The 24193-nt window shown below is 42.8% G+C and overlaps 1 protein-coding gene across 3 annotated transcripts in view; it reads right to left on the reverse strand.

Moving 5' to 3' along the window:
• Nucleotides 1-23096, reverse strand: part of ARMC9 (armadillo repeat containing 9) — a 152913-nt gene extending 129817 nt beyond the window's left edge. For 2 of the 3 annotated variants that reach the window (XM_067466115.1, XM_067466114.1), the window contains exons 1-7: nucleotides 22855-23095; nucleotides 21116-21201; nucleotides 18737-18862; nucleotides 17202-17369; nucleotides 9850-10005; nucleotides 7818-7910; nucleotides 5084-5108 (exon numbers count right to left, since the gene is read on the reverse strand). In XM_067466115.1, coding sequence (XP_067322216.1) covers nucleotides 5084-5108; nucleotides 7818-7910; nucleotides 9850-10005; nucleotides 17202-17369; nucleotides 18737-18862; nucleotides 21116-21169 — 622 coding nt within the window. In that variant the 5' untranslated portion in view covers nucleotides 21170-21201; nucleotides 22855-23095. Of the gene's footprint in view, nucleotides 1-5083; nucleotides 5109-7817; nucleotides 7911-9849; nucleotides 10006-17201; nucleotides 17370-18736; nucleotides 18863-21115; nucleotides 21202-22854 lie in introns of all 3 variants that reach the window. The other variant, XM_067466116.1, reaches the window with a different exon arrangement.
• Between the last annotated feature and the right edge of the window lie 1097 nt (nucleotides 23097-24193).

The following is a 24193-nucleotide window of genomic DNA, read 5'->3' on the forward strand; positions in this document are numbered from 1 at the left end:
CTCATGGACTAGCCCACGCCAGAGCTCCCTGTCAGCTGTCACCACCCCCAGCTCCTTCAAGGTCAATCCAAAGTGTTCAAGGATACCATCCATCCACCTTGCCCTTGGTCAGCCCCTCTTCCTTCCATTTTCCCCAGCATCAGTCTTCTCCAAGCTTTCCTGTCTTCTCATGATGTGGCCAAAGAACTTCATCTTGGCCTCTCATCTCCTTCTCCTCCAGTGAGAGACTGGGCTTTATTTCCTGAAGTATGGACTGGTTGGATCTTCTCGCAGTCCAAGGCACTCTCAGCACTTTCCTCCAACACCACAGTTCAAAAGCATCTCTCTTCCTTCGCTCAGCCTTCCTTATGGTCCAGCTCTCACATCTGTAGGTGACTACGGGGAATACCATTGCTTTGACTATGTGCATCTTTGTTGCCAGTGTGTCGTAACTGCAACAAATGAGGAACATAGACATATCCCAGGTTCCTTGTTCCTAAAAAGCTGTGACACTTGGTGGGTGCTCAGTACAATGGGCCACAGTGCTCAAATGCCTATATTGAGGTGGTCACTGTGCTCAGTTGAATAAAAGATTGGAAAGCTGACTCTCTGCATTTATTTAGAGCCTTTACTGCTTTCTATATATGTTGGGATACAAACACAGACTTCACACCTGAAGCAAAAATGTGCTGGATCAGGTTAATGCTTCAACAGAGGAGGGCAAAGACAAACCCCTCTCTGAAGAAATTTTGCTAAGAAAATCTATTTTTTCCGTGTTAGAGTAACTTGAGAAACTGCAAGTTGCTTCTAGTGTGAGAGTATTGGCCATCTGCAAGGATGTTACCCAGGGGATGCCCAGATGTTTGATGTTTTACCATGTGTGAGGCTTCTCTCATGTGCCCGCATGGGGAGCTGGAGCTGATAGAGGGAGCTCAATCCACTCTCTCTGGATTCAAACCGCTGACCTATCAGTCAGCAGTCCTACCGGCACAAGGGTTTAACCCATTGTACAACCAGGGGCTCCCAGAAAATCTTGTGATAAAGAATCATAGAATCAAAGAGTTGGAAGAGACCTCATGGGCCATCCAGTCCAACCCCATTCTGCCAAGAAGCAGGAATATTGCATTCAAATCACCCCTGACAGATGGCCATCCAGCCTCTGTTTAAAAGCTTCCAAAGAAGGAGCCTCCACCACACTCCGGGGCAGAGAGTTCCACTGCTGAACGGCTCTCACAGTCAGGAAGTTCTTCCTCATGTTCAGATAGAATCTCCTCTCTTGTAGTTTGAAGCCATTGTTCCATTGCGTCCTAGTCTCCAAGGAAGCAGAAAACAAGCTTGCTCCCTCCTCCCTGTAGCTTCCTCTCACATATTTATACATGACTCTCATCATATCTCCTCTCAGCCTTCTCTTCTTCAGGCTAAACATGCCCAGCTCCTTAAGCCGCTCCTCATAGGGCTTGTTCTCCAGACCTTTGATCATTTTAGTCGCCCTCCTCTGGACACATTCCAGCTTGTCAATACCTTTCTTGAATTGTCTACTTTAGAGTCACCATAAGTCATAAATGACTTGAACGCATGCAACAACCAGACATTATGCGGCTGGCGTTGCAAAGCAGAGGGTACAATTATGCTGATAAAGGAAATCAACTGAGATTCTGGTCCCTAAACTATTCCTCCTCCTTAAAGGAAACATGCCTTTCCTGCCATTACAGGGAACGCTTCAAGAGACCAGAAAAACGTAAGACATTTTCCAAGGGATTCTGTCATTTCTCCCATCAACATCTTCATTTTGTTTTAAGAGCACAATAAACGACGTAACTGCAGCCCATAAATGTCTACTCAGGATTATGTTTTTTCCTTACGTAACTAAGCACAGCATTTTTCCTGGGCTTTCCAAATCTTGGCCAAGTTCAGGCAAACAGACACCTCCCCACTCTTCAAATTTATATGTGGCATTTACATGGGGAAAATCAGCAAAAGGGTCATGTTTAAGCACTTGTCTTTCACATGACAATCCGCCCTGAGTCCCGCTGGGAAAATAGAGCAAAATATAAATAATGTTGTTTATCACTATGCTGGCTTTCGTATTTGATAACACGTCGGACACTTCCCAAGTGTCTAGGAATATGTGATGTACTGGCAAATAATGCTTGCAGATCCAAGTAGGGTGGCCTTTTGCAGCTGACAGATGGCAATTTTGTCAGCGCCAATTGTTTTTAAGTGTAGGCCAAGGTCTTTAGGCACTGCACCCAGTGTGCCGATCACCATTGGGACCACCTTTACTGGTTTGTGCCAGATTCTTTGCAGTTCGATTTTTAAACTTCGTATCATGTCAGCTTTTCCGGTTGTTTCTCTGCAATCCTGCTCTTTGTCTGGGATTGCAACATCAACGATCCATACTTTGTTTTTTAACACAATCGTGAGGTCAGGAGCCTTGTGCTCCAAAACTTTGTCTGTCTGAATCCGGAAGTCCTAGAGGAGTTTGGCGTATTCATTCTCTGTAAACTTTTCCAGCTTGTGATCCCACCAGTTCTTTGTTGTAGGCAGATGGTATTTGTGACACAAGTCCCAATGAATCATCTGAGAAATGGTGTTGTGCCTCTGCTTGTAGTCTATCTGCGTGATCTTCTTGCAGCAGCTGACGATGTGATCACAACTGGGACCACCTTGACTGGCTTGTGCCAGAGTCTTTGCAGTTCGATCTTTAAGTCCTCATATCGTGTCAGCTTTTCCAGTTGCTTCTTGACAATCCTGCTGTTGCCTAGGATTGCAACATCAACGATCCATACTTTTCTTTTTTATTATTATTATTTATTTCGCGCATTTCTACCCCGCCCTTCTCAACCCCCGAAGGGGGACTCAGGGCGGCTTACAAAAGGCACAATTCGATGCCAACACAAACAATAAGATAAAAACATATATCAACAGCAATTATAAAACAATTAAAACAGTCAATTATACATCACAATCAATAAAACCAATCTAATGCCCAACGTTCGCCAGCTCAGAATCCGTAAATTCCATTCCACATTGTCAAATCCTATCAATTCTAGTCGTCATTGACCTTTGTCTATCTGCCAGATTACCCAAAGGCCTGGTCACATATCCATTTTTTAGTTTCCTTCTAAAAGAGAGGAGGGATGTCGATGACCTAATTTCCCCAGGAAGTGAATTCCACAGGTGAGGGGCCACCACCGAGAAGGCCCTGCTCCTCATCCCCACCAATCTCACTTGTGATTCTTCAAGTTTTTCCCTATGATCGTGAGATCAGGAGTATTGTGCTCCAAAACTCTGTCAGTCTGAATTCGGAAGTGCCAGAGTAGTTTGACGTGTTCATTTTCTGTAACTTTTTCAGGCTCATAATTTCACCAGTTCTTTGTCGCAGGCAGATGGTATTTGCGGCATGAGATCCAGGGGATCATCCGAGCATTCTGCCTCTGCTTGTAGTCTGTCTGCACGACCTTCTTGCAGCAGCTGAGGATGTGGCCCATCGTTTGTCTGCCCTCTTGCAGTCTACACTTGGGATTTGTCATTGAGTTTTAAATTCTGGCTTTGATGGCATTGGTTCCAATTTTTTATTCTTGGGCTGTAAGAATCAGGCCCTCTGTCTCCTTTTTCCAAGTTCCAGTTGTGAGCCACATCAATTTTGATTATTATTATTAGTAGTAGTGGTAGTAGTAGTGGTAGTAGTATAGTGGTAGTAGGCTGTCCAGGTCCTGAACCGGTGCTTGGCCGCTGTGACGGTCTGGATGAGGGCGAACAAATTGAAATTGAATCCAGACAAGACAGAGGTCCTCCTGGTCAGTCGCAAGGCCGAACAGGGCATAGGGTTACAGCCTGTGTTGGATGGGGCCGCACTCCCCCTGAAGATGCAGGTTCGCAGCTTGGGTGTGACCCTGGACTCATCGCTGAGCCTGGAACCCCAGGTTTCGGCGGTGACCAGGGGAGCATTTGCACAGCTAAAGCTTGTGCGCCAGCTGCGCCCGTACCTTGGGAAGTCTGACTTGGCCACGGTAGTCCACGCTCTGGTTACATCCCGTTTAGACTACTGCAACGCTCTCTACGTGGGGTTGCCTTTGAAGACAGCTCGGAAGCTCCAACTAGTCCAACGCTCGGCAGCCATGATTTTAACAGGAGCGGAGCGCAGGGAGCATACAACCCCCCTGTTGCGCCAACTCCACTGGCTACCGATCTGCTACCGGGCTGAATTCAAAGTGCTGGCGTTGGCCTTTAAAGCCCTAAACGGTTCCGGCCCAAGCTACCTATCTGACCGCATCTCTGCCTATGAACCCACCAGGAGTTTGAGATCTTCCGGGGAGACCCTGCTCTCGATCCCGCCTGCTTCTCAAGCTCGGCTGGCGGGGACGAGAGATAGGGCCTTCTCGGTGGTGGCTCCTCGGCTGTGGAACGCCCTTCCTACGGACATTAGACTAGCACCATCTCTAATGGTATTCCGCAAAAAGGTGAAGACCTGGCTGTTTGTGCAGGCATTTGAGTAATTGAGTACAATCTGGTAATGGAACATAGGAATGGAACAATGGACGACGAATCTGGACTACGCTTGGATGATGAGAAGATTGGGTACGGTTGTTTTTTGTAATAATTGTGCATTGTAATTGCTTATTGGTAATTTATGGATAATGTGTTAAGTCAATTGTTATATGTTGTATGGAACCACTGCTGTTTCTACTGTTTCTACTGTTTGTGAACCGCTGTGAGTCGCCTTCGGGCTTGAGATACAGCGGTATATAAGCAAAGTAAATAAATAATATTCTGCAAATTCCTTCCCTATCTGCTGCCACCATATGAGTTTTAAAGTCCTTGTTTTACCTAAATGCATCTTTGTTCAATATCCAAATATTGTTAGGGAAGTTTGACAAACTGTGGAAGAAAATGCTACCAAACTTTTGCCCCTATGTAGGCTATATCATAAATTATTCTTAATAACTAATGCAAGCCAGACATTATAAAAAAGTAAATACAGAGTAAAAATCCCCTCCTTTTTACTTCTAGTAAGCAGGAACAGACATTCTGATGCCACAAGAGAATATACAGGTCATCTACAGAATTTTCTTTCATGTATTCATTAAACTGAATTATTTACCTTGGCTGCACTGTGCATTCTCCTTCTGTCAGGTGAGACAATAAGGGCTAAGGAAAATGAGCAATATGTAAATAAGAGTCAGAGAGACAGAGAGAACAGCTTGAAGTTTCACAGAAATACTTCTGAAACTTTGACAAAGAATACTGCAGAGATATGGACAAGATATGTTATTCATATATGCTCAAAAAGGAGGCACCTGTACTAACCAAGAGGACCTTTTTCCAAAGGTGATATTCTAGAGAGGATCTCACTTTTTTCCCTGCATCTTTCCACCAGCATCACTTTTTCCCCACCCAGTACGAATCTCACATCAATGGTTACGAGAGCAAACTTAATGATCCTGACATTGGTCTGGTGTAATTAATTCCCTACTTGTTAGGCTAGGAAAGGTTCAGAAAAGTAGGCCCAGGAAGTTCAGCAGCCATTTTAGAAGAGTGCCTGGGGGTATCCATCTTAGATACTAATTTGTAAAGGTAGCACAACAGGGAGATTGGTCTATAGCTTTTTGGATCATTACGGTCTTTGCCTGGTTTCAAGATGGCTATGACTCTTGATTTCCTCCAGATTTTGGGGATCTGACAGGATGCAGTGCAGTTGTTCATCAGCTCCAGCAGCCAGCGCCTTGCTTTTGGGCCAAAGTTCTTGATTTGTTCCATCTGTAGATCATCCAGGCCAGCTGCTTTGCCATTTTTACATTTATTGAGAGCCATGTCCAATTCAGTAGATGTAAAGGGTTCATGGAGGTTGTTGTTCTCAATCTCTGGTTGTCTGGCTATTGGTTTCTTTCCTACTTTGGTAGCAAGGTTGGGTTTCCCATTCATAGAATCATAGAATCATAGAATCAAAGAGTTGGAAGAGACCTCATTGGCCATCCAGTCCAACCCTATTCTGCCAAGAAGCAGGAATATTGCATTCAAATCTCCCCTGACAGATGGCCATCCAGCCTCTGCTTAAAAGCTTCCAAAGAAGGAGCCTCCACCACACTCCGGGGCAGAGAGTTCCACTGCTGAACGGCTCTCACAGTCAGGAAGTTCTTCCTAATGTTCAGATGGAATCTCCTCTCTTGTAGTTTGAAGCCATTGTTCCGCGTCCTAGTCTCCAAGGAAGCAGAAAACAAGCTTGCTCCCTCCTCCCTGTGGCTTCCTCTCACATATTTATACATGGCTATCATATCTCCTCTCAGCCTTCTCTTCTTCAGGCTAAACATGCCCAGTTCCCTAAGCCGCTCCTCATAGGGCTTGTTCTCCAGACCCTTGATCATTTTAGTCGCCCTCCTCTGGACACATTCCAGCTTGTCAATATCTCTCTTCAATTGTGGTGCCCAGAATTGGACACAATATTCCAGATGTGGTCTAACCAAAGCAGAATAGAGCATGGGGAGCATTACTTCCTTAGATCTAGACACTATGCTCCTATTGATGCAGGCCACAATCCCATTGGCTTTTTTTGCCGCCACATCACATTGTTGGCTCATGTTTAACTTGTTGTCCACGAGGACTCCAAGATCTTTTTCACACGTACTGCTCTCGAGCCAGGCGTCACCCATTCTGTATCTTTGCATTTCATTTTTTCTGCCAAAGTGGAGTATCTTACATTTGTCACTGTTGAACTTCATTTTGTTAGTTTTGGCCCATCTCTCTAATCTGTCAAGATCGTTTTGAATTCTGCTCCTGTCCTCTGGACTATTGGCTCTCCCTCCCAATTTGGTGTCGTCTGCAAACTTGATGATCCTGCCTTCTAGCCCTTCATCTAAGTCATTAATAAAGATGTTGAACAGGACCAGGCCCAGGACGGAACCCTGCGGCACTCCACTTGTCACTTCTTTCCAAGATGAAGAGGAAGCATTAGTGAGCACTCTCTGTGTCCGTCCACTTAACCAATTACAGATCCACCTCACCATAGTTTTGCCTAGCCCACATTGGACTAGTTTCCTTGCCAGAAGTTCATGGGGGACCTTGTCGAAGGCAATAGTTGGTGTGCTGTCTGATCTGCCTTTATGTTGGCATTCTTCAATAGTTGGTGTGCTGTCTGATCTGCCTTTATGTTGGCATGGGTATTTGTTTGTTAGGGGTTGTTGCTCAACCGTCTTAGCAGCCTCCACGCCTTCTGGCTGCTCCTGCCCATGTCGACCTCTGTGATCAGCTTGATCCACTGTTCTTTCTTGGCTTCAGAGATGGAGGACACAATGCTCTGCCCTGCCTGAAGGGTCTACTCACTAAATGGGACTTCGTTGTGGATCCTGTAATCGTTTTCCAATAAGGCAGATGTTTCAGGAGTAATGCCCTGAAGGTAGTTGGTTCTGCAGCCTCTCGGTATGGAGGCCCGTGAGCAGGTTTTCATTACACTGTTAAATGACATTAATTATATTGTACAGCCAGCCTTAGACTGAAAAGAATAGCCATGCATAGTATGTGTGTATGATGCAAAAGTACAGTATATTTTTTCTTCAAAACTATTTACTCATACATCAATACTGTACATGGATTATTCGAACATCCAATTTGCCAATTTATTCACTGATTAAAACATATCCTACTAATCAGTGAATTGCAATCTACTTGGGTGACTGTTCTATTGAAGTCAGAACTTTCACCTAACTATGTACAGAGTCAAACAATACAATATCATCGAGATGCTGAGAAGCCAAGTGATTCTCATTCTACCAAAAACCAAGAGGGAATCATTTCGTAATCACTGCAATAGGACTATTTTGAAAGCTTTTTGCAAAGGATACATATAACGTCAAAAGCCTTGGGGTATTACTGGCTTTCAGCGTCACAGACAGGAATTCTTCCAACCTTGTTTTCAGATCAGACTCCCAAGAGTCCTAGAAGAGAAACGTACACAGATCAAAACTGTTTTCCAAATATGTACATAAAGCATGCCATGCATTACAATGTTGTCGAAGGCAGGAAGCAAGGCAGAAGAACATGCAACTTAAAATGTGTTCCCTGGTAAAATAAATAGAATAACAGACCATTTGGGGAATGGTTGATGTGCAGAAAGCTACTGGGAATATTGTAAAATGCAGAGTGGTCATCAAAATGGAAAAAGTGCCATCTTTACTGGCAAAAATCATCATTAAGTTCTCCTCCGCAACCTTCTTTGAAATGGAAAACACACAACAGCAAAGCAGCCAAGGAAAAGGACAAAAAATTATGGTTGTCCAATAGAGATGAATGTGAGCACATTGTACCCTGATGAACAAGTCACAATATTTACAGTCTTCAATAACCTCTTGGATGGATTTCTGCAGTTGAGGTGTATTTGAGAACGACACAAAAATAACAATGGAGTAAGAATGAAAACTGCAGGATTCTGACTGGAAGAAAGCATTTCTCTAATATTATGCCATCTTCACGAGTAACCCATTCGTCTCCATTTTCACTCCTATGTTGTCAATCACTCGGAGCAATATAACTGGCAATTTCTCGACAGAAAAAGCCCTTTTTAGTACAACACCAAGGTTGCTGAACATGCTTCAGAGAGGCTTGCCCATCAGTTGGATTTCTGGGTTGCTGTGAGTTTTCCAGGCTGTCTGGCCATGTTCCAGAAGCATTCTCTCCTGATGTTTCACCCACATCTATGGAAGGCATCCTCAGAGTGTGCCATAGATGTGGGTGCAATGTCAGGAGGGAATGCTTCCGGAACATGGCCATACAGCCTGGAAAACTTCACAGCAACCCAGTGATACCAGCCATGAAAGCCTTCGACAACGCAGTTGGATTTCTGTTGCATTCAAAAAAGAGGTGGTTCTTCCATACAGAATACAATAGAAAGTCTCTAAAATAAATAACATTCTTGTATGCTCATTTATTTTATTTGGTATCTGGAAACTCTTTTAATCTGTGTAAGTCGTTTTAGTGCATATATTTTAGTTAATTAAAAACATTTTAACTACACCCAATAAAGCATGTGTAGTCTTGTGTTCACCCAAAAGTGTAAAAAGGAGTAAAAAAGAAGACTTTAATAATATGTCTTGTTTTCTGAAACTCTCTTGATCATGAAGATATATTTAAGATATATTTCTGGCCTCGTAAGGAATTTCCCAAATACATTGGGATTATTTTTGTGTGTGTGTTTGATATAGGGGGGGGGGGGGAGAGAAATAGCTGATGGCACTATTGCTGTTATCTAGATGGAAACAGTTCTAGTTAGGAATAGTTTGCATGGATTTTCCTTTGAAAATGTCTTAAATTCGAATGAATGGTAAAGTATGTTATACTTATTTTGTACAAGTTGCCATCTGCATACAGATCTAGACATGTTTCATTATTTCTGAATGTACATTTTCTGATTATGTATGGGATTGTGTCAAATAATTAATAAAAAATAAAGGAAAAAAATAAAAGTTAAAAAAAATCTGTTCCAAATACATATCACCCCTTCAGCAAAACCTGTGAATGTGTAACAACATTACTGTGGACTGTATTTTAAGTAAATTGATCTAACACCTCAAAAAAATGTCTTCTTTTAACACTTTTGGGTGAACACAAGACTACACACGCTTTATTGAGTGTGTCAATCTATCAATTCCAACAGAGAAATGGCTAGGAAGCTTTTGTGGAACAACTGGGACATATAGATTGCAACAGAACAGAATAATAAAATAGTTCCTCTGATAAAATGAGATTCTCTGAAGATGCCAGTCGCAGACATGGGCAAAACGTCAGGAGAAAATGCTGCCAGAACATGAAACTATAGCCCAAAAAGCACACAACATTCCAATAAAATAGCTGTAATTTCTGAACAAAGCAGGTGCATACCTGGAAAAGTTCTCTGAAGGAAGGGTGGATCATAGGGTTGGGAACAAAAGGCAAGGCGTAGAACGGGAGGAATTCTGTCGTCTGGCTCAGGCCTGCCCCTTTGGTTTCCAGGTAGGTTTTAAAGCACAAAATCCTTTTATCCAAAGCCACTTTGTTCTTGTAAAATAAAGAAACACATGTCAGCTCTTTGCATAGCTGTATTACAGTTGATGCAAACAGTGGGTGCCAGAAACAATATCATACGAAAGCTGACTGGCACAACCTGGGGATCACAACCAGACACAGTGAAGACATCTGCCCTTGCGCTATGCTACTCTGCTGCTAAGTATGCATGCCCAGTGTGGAACACATCTCACCACACTAAAACAGTGGATGTGGCTCTTAACGAGACATGCCGCATTATCACGGGGTGTCTGCGCCCTACACCACTGGAGAAATTACACTGTCTAGCCGGTATTGCACCACCTGACATCCGCCGGGAAGTAGCAGCCAATAGTGAAAGGACCAAGGCAGAAACATCTCCAGCTCATCCCCTGTTTGGGTATCAGCCAGCATTTCAACGAATTAAATCTAGAAATAGTTTTCTAAGATCTACAGAGACACTCGCTGGAACACCTCAGCAAGCGAGAGTCCAAAAGTGGCAGGCTCAAACCCAGCACCTCAACCAATGGCTGATACCAAATGAGAGACTCCCCCCTGGGCACACAGAAGACTGGGCGACTTGGAAGGCACTGAACAGACTGCGCTCTGGCACCACGAGATGCAGAGCCAAACTTGAGAAATGGGGCTACAAAGTGGAATCCTTGACATGCGAGTGTGGGGAAGAGCAAACTACAGACCACCTGCTGCAATGCAACCTGAGCCCTGCCACATGCACAATGGAGGACCTTCTTGAAGCAACATCAGAAGCACTCCAAGTGGCCAGATACTGGTCAAAGGACATTTAACCAACTGCCAAACTCACAAGTTTTGTATTTGCCTGTTTGTTTGCTTTGTTCTGTTAGAAATGTAATATAATGGACTGGTTGCTCTGACATGACAAATAAAGTTGATGCCGAACATGTCTGGCAGTGGCTTAAGTCTGGCAAGTTATGTGAAGTAGCCCAACCATACCGAAGCTCTAAGCGAGCCTGTCATAGCAGGTATGAGTAAACTTTGGCCCTCCAAATTGCAGGAGTCGAAGTCCAAAACACCTGGAGGGCCAAAGTTTGCCCATGCCTGTATCATAGGGTATTCCTGCCAAAATTAGTTCAGAGCAAGGCTTGTCATTGCCTGTCTGTAAGGGAGATAGAGTGTGAGGGCCCTTCTAGACAGGCCCTATATCCCAGGATCTGATCTCAAGTTTTCTGTTTATCCCAGACTAGCCGTCCCCTGCCACGCGTTGCTGTGGCCCAGTCAGGTGATCTGGGAAATAAAGTAATAAGAAAGTGTTGATTTCTAATATCTGTAATTTCTTGTTGCTTGTTGGGTAAACAGTATTTCTTGCTATTTCTTTGTCAGTGTTGATGTGGAGAGTGTCTGGTTTGCCTACTCTGGAACAGGCAACATATAATTGTCCTTTTTTAGGGGTCCCTTTCAAATCTAGGATACTATACCTCTCTCTCTCTGTGTGAATCATTTATATCTATATCTATGGCTGGATGGGTCTTTGTCAGGAGGGCTTTGATTATGTTTTCTTGCCCTGGTAAAGGAAGTTGGACTGGATGACCTTAAGTATTTTCTGTCGGTCATGGAAGTTCTGTGTGGGAAGTTTGCCCCAATTCTGTCATTGGTGGGGTTCAGAATGCTCTATTTATTTATTTATTTATTTGTCGTGTCAGGACAAACAGTCAAATTATATTACATTTCTAACAGAACAAAGCAAACAAACAGACAAAATACAAAATTTGTGAGTTTGGTAGTGGATTAAATGTCCTTTCACCAGTATCTGGCCACTTGGAGTGCTTCTGGTGTTGCCGCAAGAAGGTCCTCCATTGTGCATGTGGCAGGGCTCAGGTTGCATTGCAGCAGGTGGTCAGTGGTTTGCTCCTCTCCACGCTCGCATGTCGAGGATTCCACTTTGTAGCCCCATTTCTGAAGGTTGGCTCTGCATCTCGTGGTGCCAGAGCGCAGTCTGTTCAGCGCCTTCCAAGTCACCCAGTCTTCTGTGTGCCCAGGAGGGAGTCTCTCATTTGGTATCAGCCATTGGTTGAGGTTCTGGGTTTGAGCCTGCCACTTTTGGACTCTCGCTTGCTGAGGTGTTCCAGCGAGTGTCTCTGTAGATCTTAGAAAACTATTTCTAGATTTAAGTCGTTGACATGCTGGCTGATACCCAAACAGGGGATGAGCTGGAGATGTCTCTGCCTTGTTCCTTTCACTATTGGCTGCTACTTCCTGGCGCATGTCAGGTGGTGCAATACCGGCTAAGCAGTGTAATTTCTCCAGTGGTGTAGGGCGCAGACACCCCATGATAACGCGGCATGTCTCATTAAGAGCCACATCCACTGTTTTAGTGTGGTGAGATGTGTTCCACACTGGGCATGCATACTCAGCAGCAGAGTAGCACAGTGCAAGGGCAGATGTCAGAATGCTCTTTGATTGCAGGTGAACTATAAACTCCCAAATGTCAAGGTCTATTTCCCCCAAATTCCATCTGTGCTCATATTTGGGCATACTGAGTATTCATGCCAAGTTTGGTTCAGATCCATCACTCACTACCTCTGAGGATGCTTGCCATAGATGCAGGTGAAACGTCAAGAGAAAATGCCTCTAGAACATGGCCATATAGCCCAAAAAAACCTACAACAACCCAGATCCATCATTGTTTGAGTCCACAGTACTCTATAGATGTAGGTGAACTACAACTCCAAAACGCAAGGTCAATGCCCTCCAAACCCTTCTAGTGTTTTCTGTTGGTTGTGGGAGTCCTGTGTGCCAAGTTTGGTTCAATTCCATCTTTGGTGGAGTTCAGGATGCTCTTTGATTGTAGGTGAACTATAAATCCCAGCAACTACAACTCCCAAATAACAAAATCATATATTTTTTTTGAGTGATGGTCACTCCTTGTGTTGTGAGACGTTTTCTTGCCACATTTGGTGTGATTTCATTCATTTGTTCTTTTGTTTTTAAGGTACTCATTATGCACATATCATAGATAGATGATAGATAGATAGATGGATAGATAGATAGATAGACAGATTATTATTATTATTATTATTTGGCAGTGGGGACTCCTATAATCCAGTTGAAAGCAGAAAACCTGGGATCAGATCCTGGGATAAGAGCCCTGATACAGGACCACTCAGAGGGTTTCTATGGCCAAGTCCAACACTCAAACCACTATATCACAATGGCTACCAGATATGATTAAATTTAACTGCTTCTTGCATCTTGCTGAAGATGTGGATCACTTCTCAGTACCATCCAGAGAATAATCATACTTTTACTTCTTTTGGAAACAAGTGGCATAACAACAATGCAGATAACTTTATACTAGCTCTGTTGGGAGGTATACAAAACACTATTTATTACCTTGCATCTTGGATGAAAGTCCCTTTAAGGCCCAAATGTAACTAGCCAGCAGCCCTCACAACACTTTCCCTGCTGTTTTGATTGCGCGGGGACCAATACGAAGAGAAAGCAAAGAGCGCACAGCAAGATGCTGTATTTTTAGAAAGCCTCAATTCTCACCTACCGAATACCGCAGGCAGCCTGCAGGTGACCTTATGGCACCACTTCTACTGACTTTCCCCAACCACACTAGACTACTTTAAGGCCTTATTACCCAAAGTGCCTGACTATTGTATGGATATGATTGCTCCAGGTATAGAAACACGATGTCTTGGTTTTAATAGCACAGTTTATGTTGCTTCTTTCCAATCTAAGTCTCAACCATTTTAGAAAAAGCCTGTATTTTCACGGTTTGAGACTGCAGAGACACAAGCCATAGTTCTTAGACGTCTATGCTTCTTGCCCAGGTGAAGTTACTACAGGAAAAGGAACAAAAGCAATATTTCTGTGGAAGCCGTGTCAGTCTGTGGCAGCAATCTTGTGACATCTTAAAGGCTGGCATGTTTTATTTACCACAGCTTTTGACTGATGAAACTGCTCCAAGGAACACGTTTGCATAAGGAATAAAATGGTATAGCATGTACAAAAGACATCTTATGCGTTCTTATTCTGGAATAACTCCCATCTGTGTTTATTGAGACCTCCTATCAAATAAGGATGCACCGAAAATCAGCATGGCCTAGTGGTTTCACTGTAGGACAACGACCCTGGAGAACAGGGTTCAAATCCTAACTCGGAAATGGAAGCCCAGTGGGAAACCTCTCAAGCGAAGAGCAAGACCAATAAAGGCCAAGAAAACTTCATGATAGGTTTGCCTTAGGGCTGCCATGAATTGGAAACAACTGGAAAGCACAAAGGATTAACAAGAAGGATTAGGATTGCATTACGAGGACTTGGGGCCCTATATCCTAGAGTATCCTAGTATATCAAATCCCACATAATAATAATAATAATAATAATAATAATAATAATAATAACAACAACAACACCATATCCCAAATGTAGACTCCGCAAGGAAGCAGATGAAACAATAAATCATATCCTGAGCTGCTGCAAGAAGATTGCGCAGACAGACTACAAGCAGAGGCACAATACCATTACTCAGATGATTCATAGAATCATAGAATCAAAGAGTTGGAAGAGACCTCATTGGCCATCCAGTAAGAACCCCTGTCAAGAAGCAGGAATATTGCATTCAAATCCCTGTGGCTTCCTCTCACATATTTATACATGGCTATCATATCTCCTTGGAATTTGTGCCACAAATTATTCCTTGGACTATTCCTTGGAACTTGTGCCACAAATACCATCTGCCTGCGACAAAGAACTGGTAGAATCACAAGCCGGAAAAAGTTACAGAGAATGAACACGCCAAACTCCTCTGGGACTTCGGGATTCAGACAGACAGAGTTTTGGAGCACAGGACTCCTGACCTCACAATCGTGTTAAAAAACAAAGTATGGATCGTTGATGTTGCAATCCCAGGTGACAGCAGGATTGCAGAGAAACAACTGGAAAAGCTAACATGATATGAGGATTTAAAAATCGAACTGCAAAGACTGTGGCACAAGCCAGTCAAGGTGATCCCAGTGGTGGTCGGCACACTGGGTGCAGTGCCTAAAGACTTTGGCCTGCACTTAAACACAATCAGCGCTGACAAAATTACCATCTGCCAGCTGCAGAAGGCCACCTTACTGGGATCTGCACGCATCATTTGCCGATACATCACACAGTCCTAGACAAGTGTGATCCAATTCAACACACAGCAGAGTGTTTGCTGTGGACTCATCTTGTTGTATTTCAAATAATAATAATAACAACAACACCACTTCATTTATATTCCGCCCTTCTCACCTCAAAGGGGACGCATGGTGGATCACAAGTACACAAGCACGGCAAACATTCAATGCCGTTTGTATAGACAGTACACAGACAGAACAGAAGGAAGTGTTGTTTTGATGCCATGGACGGTTGGGCTCGAGTCCACAGGGGGTACTGTTGCTCCATCCTCTATGAAGAAAAGTTGTCAGGACATCCTCATTCCAGCATTATCTGATCTTCTTTTTTCTTTATGGCATTATAAAACACCTACCCCACTTTTAGTGGTACCTAATATAACATCTAATATCTAGATGTCCTAGTCATCCGCAAACCAGATCAACAATTGGGTCACACCGTCTACAGAAAACCCACACACACAGATAGATATCTACATAAAAACTCCAACCATCACCCAAGTCAAAAAAGAAGCACCATAAAAGCCTTGGCAGACCGTGCAAAAAAGAATCTGCGAACCCCACCTCCTCCAAGATGAACTGAACCACCTCAACTGGGCTCTCCAGGCCAATGGAGACTCCACCTCAGACATCAGAAGAGCTGCAAGACCAAGAACAAGCCACGAGAATCAAGATGAAGATCCACCCAGAGGAAAAGTGTTCCTGCCATACATCAAGGGAACCACTGATCGCATAGGGAAGCTGATGAGGAAACACAACATACAAACAATCTACAAACCCACCAAGAAAATCCAACAAATGCTACGTTCAGCAAAGGACAAGAGGGATCCTCTCACCTCTGCAGGAGTCTACCGTATACCATGCAGCTGTGGACAAGTCTACATAGAGACCACCAAACGCAGTAGCATTGCCCAACACACGCATCAAGGAATATGAAAGGCACTGCAGACTACTTCAACCAGAGAAGTCAGCCATAGCAGAGCACCTGATGAACCAGCCTGGACACAGCATATTATTTGAGAACACAGAAATGCTGGACCACACCAACAACCACCATGTCAGACTACACAGAGAAGCCATTGAAATCCACAAGAATGTGGACAATTTCAACAGAAAGGAAGAGACCATGAAAATGAACAAAATCTGGCTACCAGTATTAAAAAACTCTAAAATTATAACAGCTAAACAACAGAGAGGAAAAAACCAGGCACAGATTAACACCTCCCAGCAACAGATTTTCCCAGGCTCAGGCAGACCTTCAAATGCTAATGAAGGTGATCAGCTCAACATTCACACCTAACTGCAGCAGGGAAGAGCTCCTTGCCCCACCCCAGCCATTCCACAGATATATAAACCCATTTTTCCTACTTCCAACAGACCTCAACCTCTGAGGATGCTTGCCATAGATGCAGGCGAAACGTCAGGAGAAATGCCTCTAGAACATGGCTCTATAGCCCGAAAAAACCCACAAGAACCTAGTACCTAATATTTCTAATTACAGCTAAAGCTGCTTTCTAACTGCTTAGGTAAACAGTGAGCAGGGCTGGCAGTTGGCCACTCACGCCGAGCCGGGGCTTCGAACTTATAGTTGCTGATGATTTACCAGCTGTGCTAAACCTGAGTGTGGACTCAGATATCTCAGTTCAAAGCAGATATTGTGGGATTTTCTGCCTTGATATTCTGGGATATAGGCCTGTGTGGCAGGACCCTTGGCATGAACATCATTATAATGGTTTTGATCAGGCATGGGCAAATTTGGGCCCTCCAACACCTGGAAGGCCCAAGAACCTCCAGAGTCAGACACGACTGGACTTAACGTCAGGGAAAAACCTTTACCTTTTTATAGAGGAGTACTATAAGATAGGGCACAGTCAGACTTCCCCAGGAAGAACTAAACCAAAGCCACAAACCAAAATTAAATATTAAACCGGAAAGAGGATTGAATTGAATGGATTGTACACCAAGACAGGGACTCAACAGTCGAGCACACCCCAGGCTCCACTACTCATTAAAAACCTAGACAGTCAGAAAACCCATGCAGCCAAATTTAGAGCAGAGCAAACATACCGGCTTCCCCACCGAGTGCTTTAAGAGGAAGATGGCAAAATGAATGTGAAGGTAGAACTCCAGCTTCTGGGCAAGAGCTTCTTTGTCTCGCACTGTGGAGGGGATGTGTTCCTCCCAGAGTTCAAAGAAGACGTCCTGGTCTCCGTCGGTAAAGGAAGTCAGAAGATCCTTCCAAACAGAAAGGAAAAGAGAAGAGAGTAAGGCATGGGCTGTTGGGCATTGTGGGAGTTGAAGTCCAAAACACCTGGAGGGACAAAGTTTGCCCATGCCTGGAAAGCTTACCCTTTAACAAAAGTTAATCCAAACATCAGGCTATATCTTGGAAGCATGCTCACCGGGGCGACATACAGGCAGCATACCACCCCCCTGCTGTGTCAGCTCCACTGGCTGCCGGTTCAGTTCCAAGCACAATTCAAGTTGCTGGTTTTGACCTACAAAACCCTTTACGGTTCTGGTCCAGTGTATCTGTCCGAACGTATCTCCCTCTACGTCCCACCCCGGAACTTGAGATCATCCGGGGAGGCCCTGCTCTCGACCCCACCGCTATCACAAGCGAGGCTGGTGGGGACGAGGAGCAGGGCCTTCTCAGTGGTGGCCCCTCACTTGTGGAACTCACTCCCGGGGGAAATTAGGGTGTCAACATCCCTCCTCACCTTCAGGAGGGAGGTAAAGACGTGGTTGTGGGACCAGGCCTTTGGGCAACCTGACAATTAGATACAGAAACCAGATGTATAGGACTAAAAGGACTGACAATTATGGAATTGGAATTTAAACTATGAGATTGTGAAACGCTGACCGTCAAGGAGGTTTGTATGGATTTTTATTGCTTTTATTGGTTTTATGGTTGTTTTTACCTATTATAATTATTATCTTATGGTAATTGCTGTTCTTGATTGAATTGTTGTTGTTAAATGATGTTATTGTCTTTTGCTGTATGTTTTGCGGGCATCAAATTGTGCCTCGCTTTTGTAAGCCACCCTGAGTGCCCCCCGGGGTGAGAAGGGCGGGGTAGAAGCAACCAAAATAAATAAAATAAGCATATCACACTTGCAAGACATAGCCTGGTATTTCGACTGAGCACAATTGCAAGTACTTTACAAGGAGGCTGCATTTCGCTGCCAGGGTTAAGTAGTGAGCAATGTAATAACTGAGCGCAGGAAGGGGGCAGAGGTGGCCATCTTTCTACTTATGAGTAAGAGGAAAGCAGAACATCCAATGACTGCTACAACACATTTTCTCAGAAAGCAATATAAAGAAGACAACAATCCAATAAAGCAAATCATCTACAATATTTGGAAATCCACTGGAAAAAAATTCCAGGAATTATTGCTGCTACATTTCTTTACACGGGGAAAAGGTTTGCTTTTACTTCTGAAGCAAACCCATTCAGCCATATTATAATGGTTGTTTGGAGATCCCAGATTCATACTAAAATGACAGCATAGCAGCACAGTTGAAGCCCGGCAAAGAAATAGAAGCATTTGGTTTCATTCAATAAATAAAACATAATAATTCTGCAAAAAGTGTGGTGTTACCTGGATTATTAGTGTCTTAGAGTCCTTTGCACAACTACCTCCTGTCTTAGGCAATGGCTTCCCTTTTATTTTGCATTCCTTTGTGAAAGTTTTCACAGTCTCCTCAAACTCTGCATAGTCCAAATACTGCAAACAAGAAAATATGTCATTACATTTTCCATTAAAACATAAATGTAGAGCAGAGTAACTTATCGGCAGCACGAGTAGCCCAAAGGAGGATTTTCTCTGTAGTGAAATAATATGGTTGCACTTTTTACAAGAACAAGGTTTCCATAATAATAATAATAATAATAATAATAATAATAAAACTTTATTTGTACCCCACTACCATCTCCCCATGGGACTCGGTGCGGCTTACATGAGGCCAAGCCCAAAATACATCAAACAACATCAATAACACAACATTAATAAACCATCAATAAAATACAAATCATATAAATCACATAACAAAACAACTATCAATAGTGACATATAAACAGTTTTAAAATGGCTGGGCCAAATGTAATAAATTAAAATTGAAAATATGCTGACGTGGACAGGTAAAAAATATAACTGGATAGGATTTTTCGGAGAGAAATGAGGGAACAACAATCCACCCTAAGTCAGTATTAAAGTGCATTATGAGGGCATATTGCTGAGAGTTCTCCTATTCTGGGAAGGCACACTGGAACAACCACATTTTTAGACTCCTCCTAAAGACTGCCAATGTTGGAGCATGTCTAATGTCCCTGGGAAGTGAGTTCCAGAGTCGAGGGGCCACTACTAAGAAGGCCCTCTCCCTCGTCCCCACTAATCGAGCCTGCGAGGGAGGTGGGAACGTGAGCAGGGCCTCTCCAGATGATCGAAGGGATCGTGTGGGTTCGTACACAGAAATGCGGTCACGCAGGTAGGTGCCATTCAGGGCTTTGTAGGCCTGTTTAAGGAGCTCCATGAACAGCAGCCAATGGAGCTCCTTAAACAGGAGGGTTGACCGCTCCCTGTAAGAAGCACCGGTTAGTAGCCTGGCCACCACCTGTTGAACCAACTGAAGTTTCTGAGCTGTTTTCAAGGGCAGCCCCACGTAGAGTGCATTACAGTAGTCCAATCTGGAGGTGACTAAGGCATGGACCACCGTGGTCAGATCTGCCTTCACGAGGTACGGTCACAGCTGGCACACGAGTCTTAATTGTGCGAAGGCCCTCCCAACCACCACCAACGCCTGAGCTTCAAGCGTAAGTGATGAGTCCAGGAGGACACCCAGACTGTGGACCTGTGACTTTCCATAAAATAAACAAATACATAATAGCTTTACATGCAGCAGCCTTTACACTGGAGCTTTCTTACATGAGGCTTCTCTCACACAGAGGTTTATCTCACACTCCTCAGGACAACACTAGTTTTGGCCCATTAACAGGATTTGGCCAACTTATTCTCCTCAGGATGACACTAGTTTTGGCCCACTGACTCTAACAGGCTTTGGCCTACTCACTCTTTCAGTGCTTGACTTGCACTTTTGTAATCACTAATACCTAGTTAATATTTCATATTTCCGACAGTTCTCAACCTGTGGGTCCCCAGATGTTTTGGCCTTCAACTCCCAGAAATCCTAACAGCTGGTAAACTGGCTGGGATTTCTGGGGGTTGTAGGCCAAAACACCTGGGGACCCACAGGTTGAGAACCCCTGCATTAAAAGATACAAACAACAAAAAAAGGATTACAATAGGCTAGTGAAACAGAACAGGAAACTAACGGTCTCTCTTGGGGACAAAAACAGCAAAAGACTTGCAAAATCTTTCCTTCTGTGACAATTGGCCTGCTCCAATATAGCAAATAAGAAATATAGGATGCTAATGGTGCAATATCGTATATTTCTACACAAAAGGAAGTGCTCTGGTTTCAGTGGGGTTTCCTTTCACTTAATTGGGTACATGATCACTGCCTACGTCTTGTTTGTTTACATGCTATAGTAACAGATTAGATGCTAATGCCAGAACAGAACATCCCCGAAGAGAATAGTAATATTATTTTAAAAAATTCAAAATGGGAAGGTAAATTGAGATGCAAAAAACACAGCTGCTATGGGGGAAAAACAGTTTATTTACTGTATTGAAAAAAACACACCTTTTGGGCATGCTTTATTATATATACATACAATATATTATATTATTAGCATAGCACAGTATCAGTATTATATTTTACTGTATTGTACTATACCATTATATTGTAATATTCTTAGTAATATTACATGTGTGTGTGTGTGTGTGTATGTATACACACACACACACACACACATGTAATTACAGGGCCTCTTTACAACCCTACCAAAATAAACCATATTGCAAAATGAAGCCTCACAGTATCACTAGAAAGAAAATCAGTGAGTGAAAATAAAAAAGTACCTCTTTCACCATTCCGAGCAATTCCGCTTCATACGCAAGGATGTCCCCCATCATGAAATGTCAAGCAGCTGTCAGAGGGGGGTAACCTGTAATTAGAATACAATATACAAATATATTTTTTTGGAAATTTTGTATTTGTCTTATTTTAAATGTTTACAAAGTTGTGTCACACGACTGTTAGTTGGCTTTAGTCCCTATGGGGAGAAAAGCAGGATAGAAATAAAAGTTAACAATACTAATAATAATAATAATAACAACAACAACAACAACACTATGTAACACGATGTTTGTTCCTGGGTTACAAATGTCATTTCCTAATTGGTTCTATCATAAGAACATGGGAAAAGTTTATTAGACAGTAAAAACTTTGTATTGTCGAAGGCTTTCATGGCTGGAATCATGGGGCTGCTGTAAGTTTTTTGGGCTGTATGGCCATGTTCCAGAAGCATTCTCTCTTGACGTTTCGCCCACATCTGTGGCAGGCATTCTCAGAGGTTGTGAGGTCCTCACAACCTCTGAGGATGCCTACCATAGATGCCGGCGAAAGGTCGGGAGAGAATGCTTCTGGAACATGGCCATACAGCCCAAAAAACTGACAGCAACCCAATTATCTGTTTTAATTATGCTGTAACTGACCTCAAAGCATGAGAAGAGGGAGAAATGAAAAATAAATAAAAAATACATAAATATAATAGATATAAAATCTAATGTCTATATAAAATATAATCTAATGTAATATAATATATATAAAATATATAAAATGTAATATAAATGTGTGTGTGTGTATGTATATGTATGTGTGTGTGTGTGTGTGTATATAATTAAATAATAAACGCTTTGAGTCCCCTTAGGGTTGAGAAAAGCGATATATAAATACTGTAAATAATAAAGTAAATAATAATACAATAATAACTGCTTTGAGTCCCCCTAGGGTTGAGAAAAGTGATATATAAATACTGTAAATAATAAAGTAAATAATATATATATATATATATATATATATGTATGTATATATATAAAATTAAATAATAACCGCTTTGAGTCCCCCTAGGGTTGAGAAAAGCGAAATATAAATACTGTAAATAATAAAATAAATAATAATACTCATATATATATATATATATATATATATATATCTCAAATCTAATATAAATATATTATATTAATTATATGTCTATCATATAAAAATATATATCTATATCAAATATAATATAAATTCATAATATATATTTAATTTATATATATATATATTGTAAAAATTTATATAATATAAATATTATATATATATATAAATACTAAACACATATAAAATATAATATTATATAAATATATATAAAGTTATACAATAAAAGCAATTACATCCAGCTAAAATACACACACAAGAAAACACAATATAATAATGAAGCAAAATGAGCGAAATATAGTATATATAACATAAATATATATAGAATACATATAAAATATAATATAAAATATATAAAAATTATACAAAATTAATCAATTATGAAAATTATACAATTATACAAACACAATATAATAATGAAGCAAAATGAGCTAAATAGAGGTAAGAAAATATAAAATATACATATTTAAACCCCACAAATTAAATATCCCAGACACTGAAACACAGAAAACAATTTAAATCATTTAATTCATTCAATTCCAATAGTAATAGGCTGTATAAGCTAAGATCTTGAAGCCAGGCTCCCAAAGCTTTGCAAAGCTAAACAAGGACGTACCTCTGAGCATGTGCAGAGTGCAAATCTTTGAGTGACAGAAAGTCAGGGAACTTTATTCTATTTTTTAAGAAAAATAGGTTTCTAGGCCCTTCCACTTCCTAAAAATAGGTTTCTAGGCCCTTCCACCTCCCAAAAAGGGAGAATTTGAGGTGGAAGTGGCGACTCCCAAGCTCAGCTTCGAAATGAACTAGGCCCAACTCACTCCCTCGTCGCTTGGCAACGGCAGACCCGCTAGGCTCCGCCCCCTCAGTCAGAGAAGCACGTGATTGGCCAAAGCCAATGCCAAACAGAAGCGGAGGGGCGGGGAGATGCGTCTCCTAGCAACGAGGGATGCTTTTATTAGAAGGCCCAACTCACTCCCTTGCCGCTTGGCAACGGCAGACCCGCTAGGCCCCGCCCACTCAGTCAGAGGGCCACGTGATTCGCCAAAACGAATGCCATTCAGAAACGGAGGGGCGGGGAGAAGCGTCTCCTAGCAACGGGGATGCTTTTATTAGAAGGCCCAACTCACTCCCTTGTCGTTCGGCAACTGCAGACCCGCTAGGCCCCGCCCCCTCAGTCAGCGCAGCACGTGATTGGCCAAAACGAATGCCAAACAGAAACGGAGGGGCGGGGAGAAGCGTCTCCTAGCAACGGGGGATGCTTTTATTAGAAGGTCCAACTCACTCCCTTGTCGCTTGGCAACGGCAGGCCCGCTAGGCCCCGCCCCCTCAGTTAGAGGAGCACATCATTCGCCAAAACGAATGCCATTCAGAAGCGGAGGGGCGGGGAGAGGCGTCTCCTAGCAACGGGGGATGCTTTACTAAGAGGGTGCGAAGGGGATGCTGGGAAAAATCCCCCTCTTTCAAAGAGTCAGGAGGGTTTGATTGACACAAGGCCGCAGTTCAATCCTATGCAATCCTGGGATTTATAGTTTGGTGAGTCCCCTGCGCTCTTAGCCAACGAAATCTGAAGGCCGTGTGAAACTATAACTGTTATTGAGTTGTTGTTATTTGTGGCCATGTTCCAGAAGTATTCTCTCCTGACGTTTCGCCCACATCTGTGGCAGGCTTCCTCAGAATCATAGAATCAAAGAGTTGGAAGAGACCTCATGGGCCATCCGGTCCAACCCCATTCTGCCAAGAAGCAGGAATATTGCATTCAAATCACCCCTGACAGATGGCCATCCAGCCTCTGCTTAAAAGCTTCCAAAGAAGGAGCCTCCACCACACTCCGGGGCAGAGAGTTCCACTGCTGAACGGCTCTCACAGTCAGGAAGTTCTTCCTCATGTTCAGATGGAATCTCCTCTCTTGTAGTTTGAAGCCATTGTTCTGCATCCTAGTCTCCAGGGAAGCAGGA

The sequence above is a fragment of the Anolis sagrei genome, chromosome 3 (assembly GCF_037176765.1).
Source record: "Anolis sagrei isolate rAnoSag1 chromosome 3, rAnoSag1.mat, whole genome shotgun sequence".
Lineage (NCBI taxonomy): Eukaryota > Metazoa > Chordata > Lepidosauria > Squamata > Dactyloidae > Anolis > Anolis sagrei.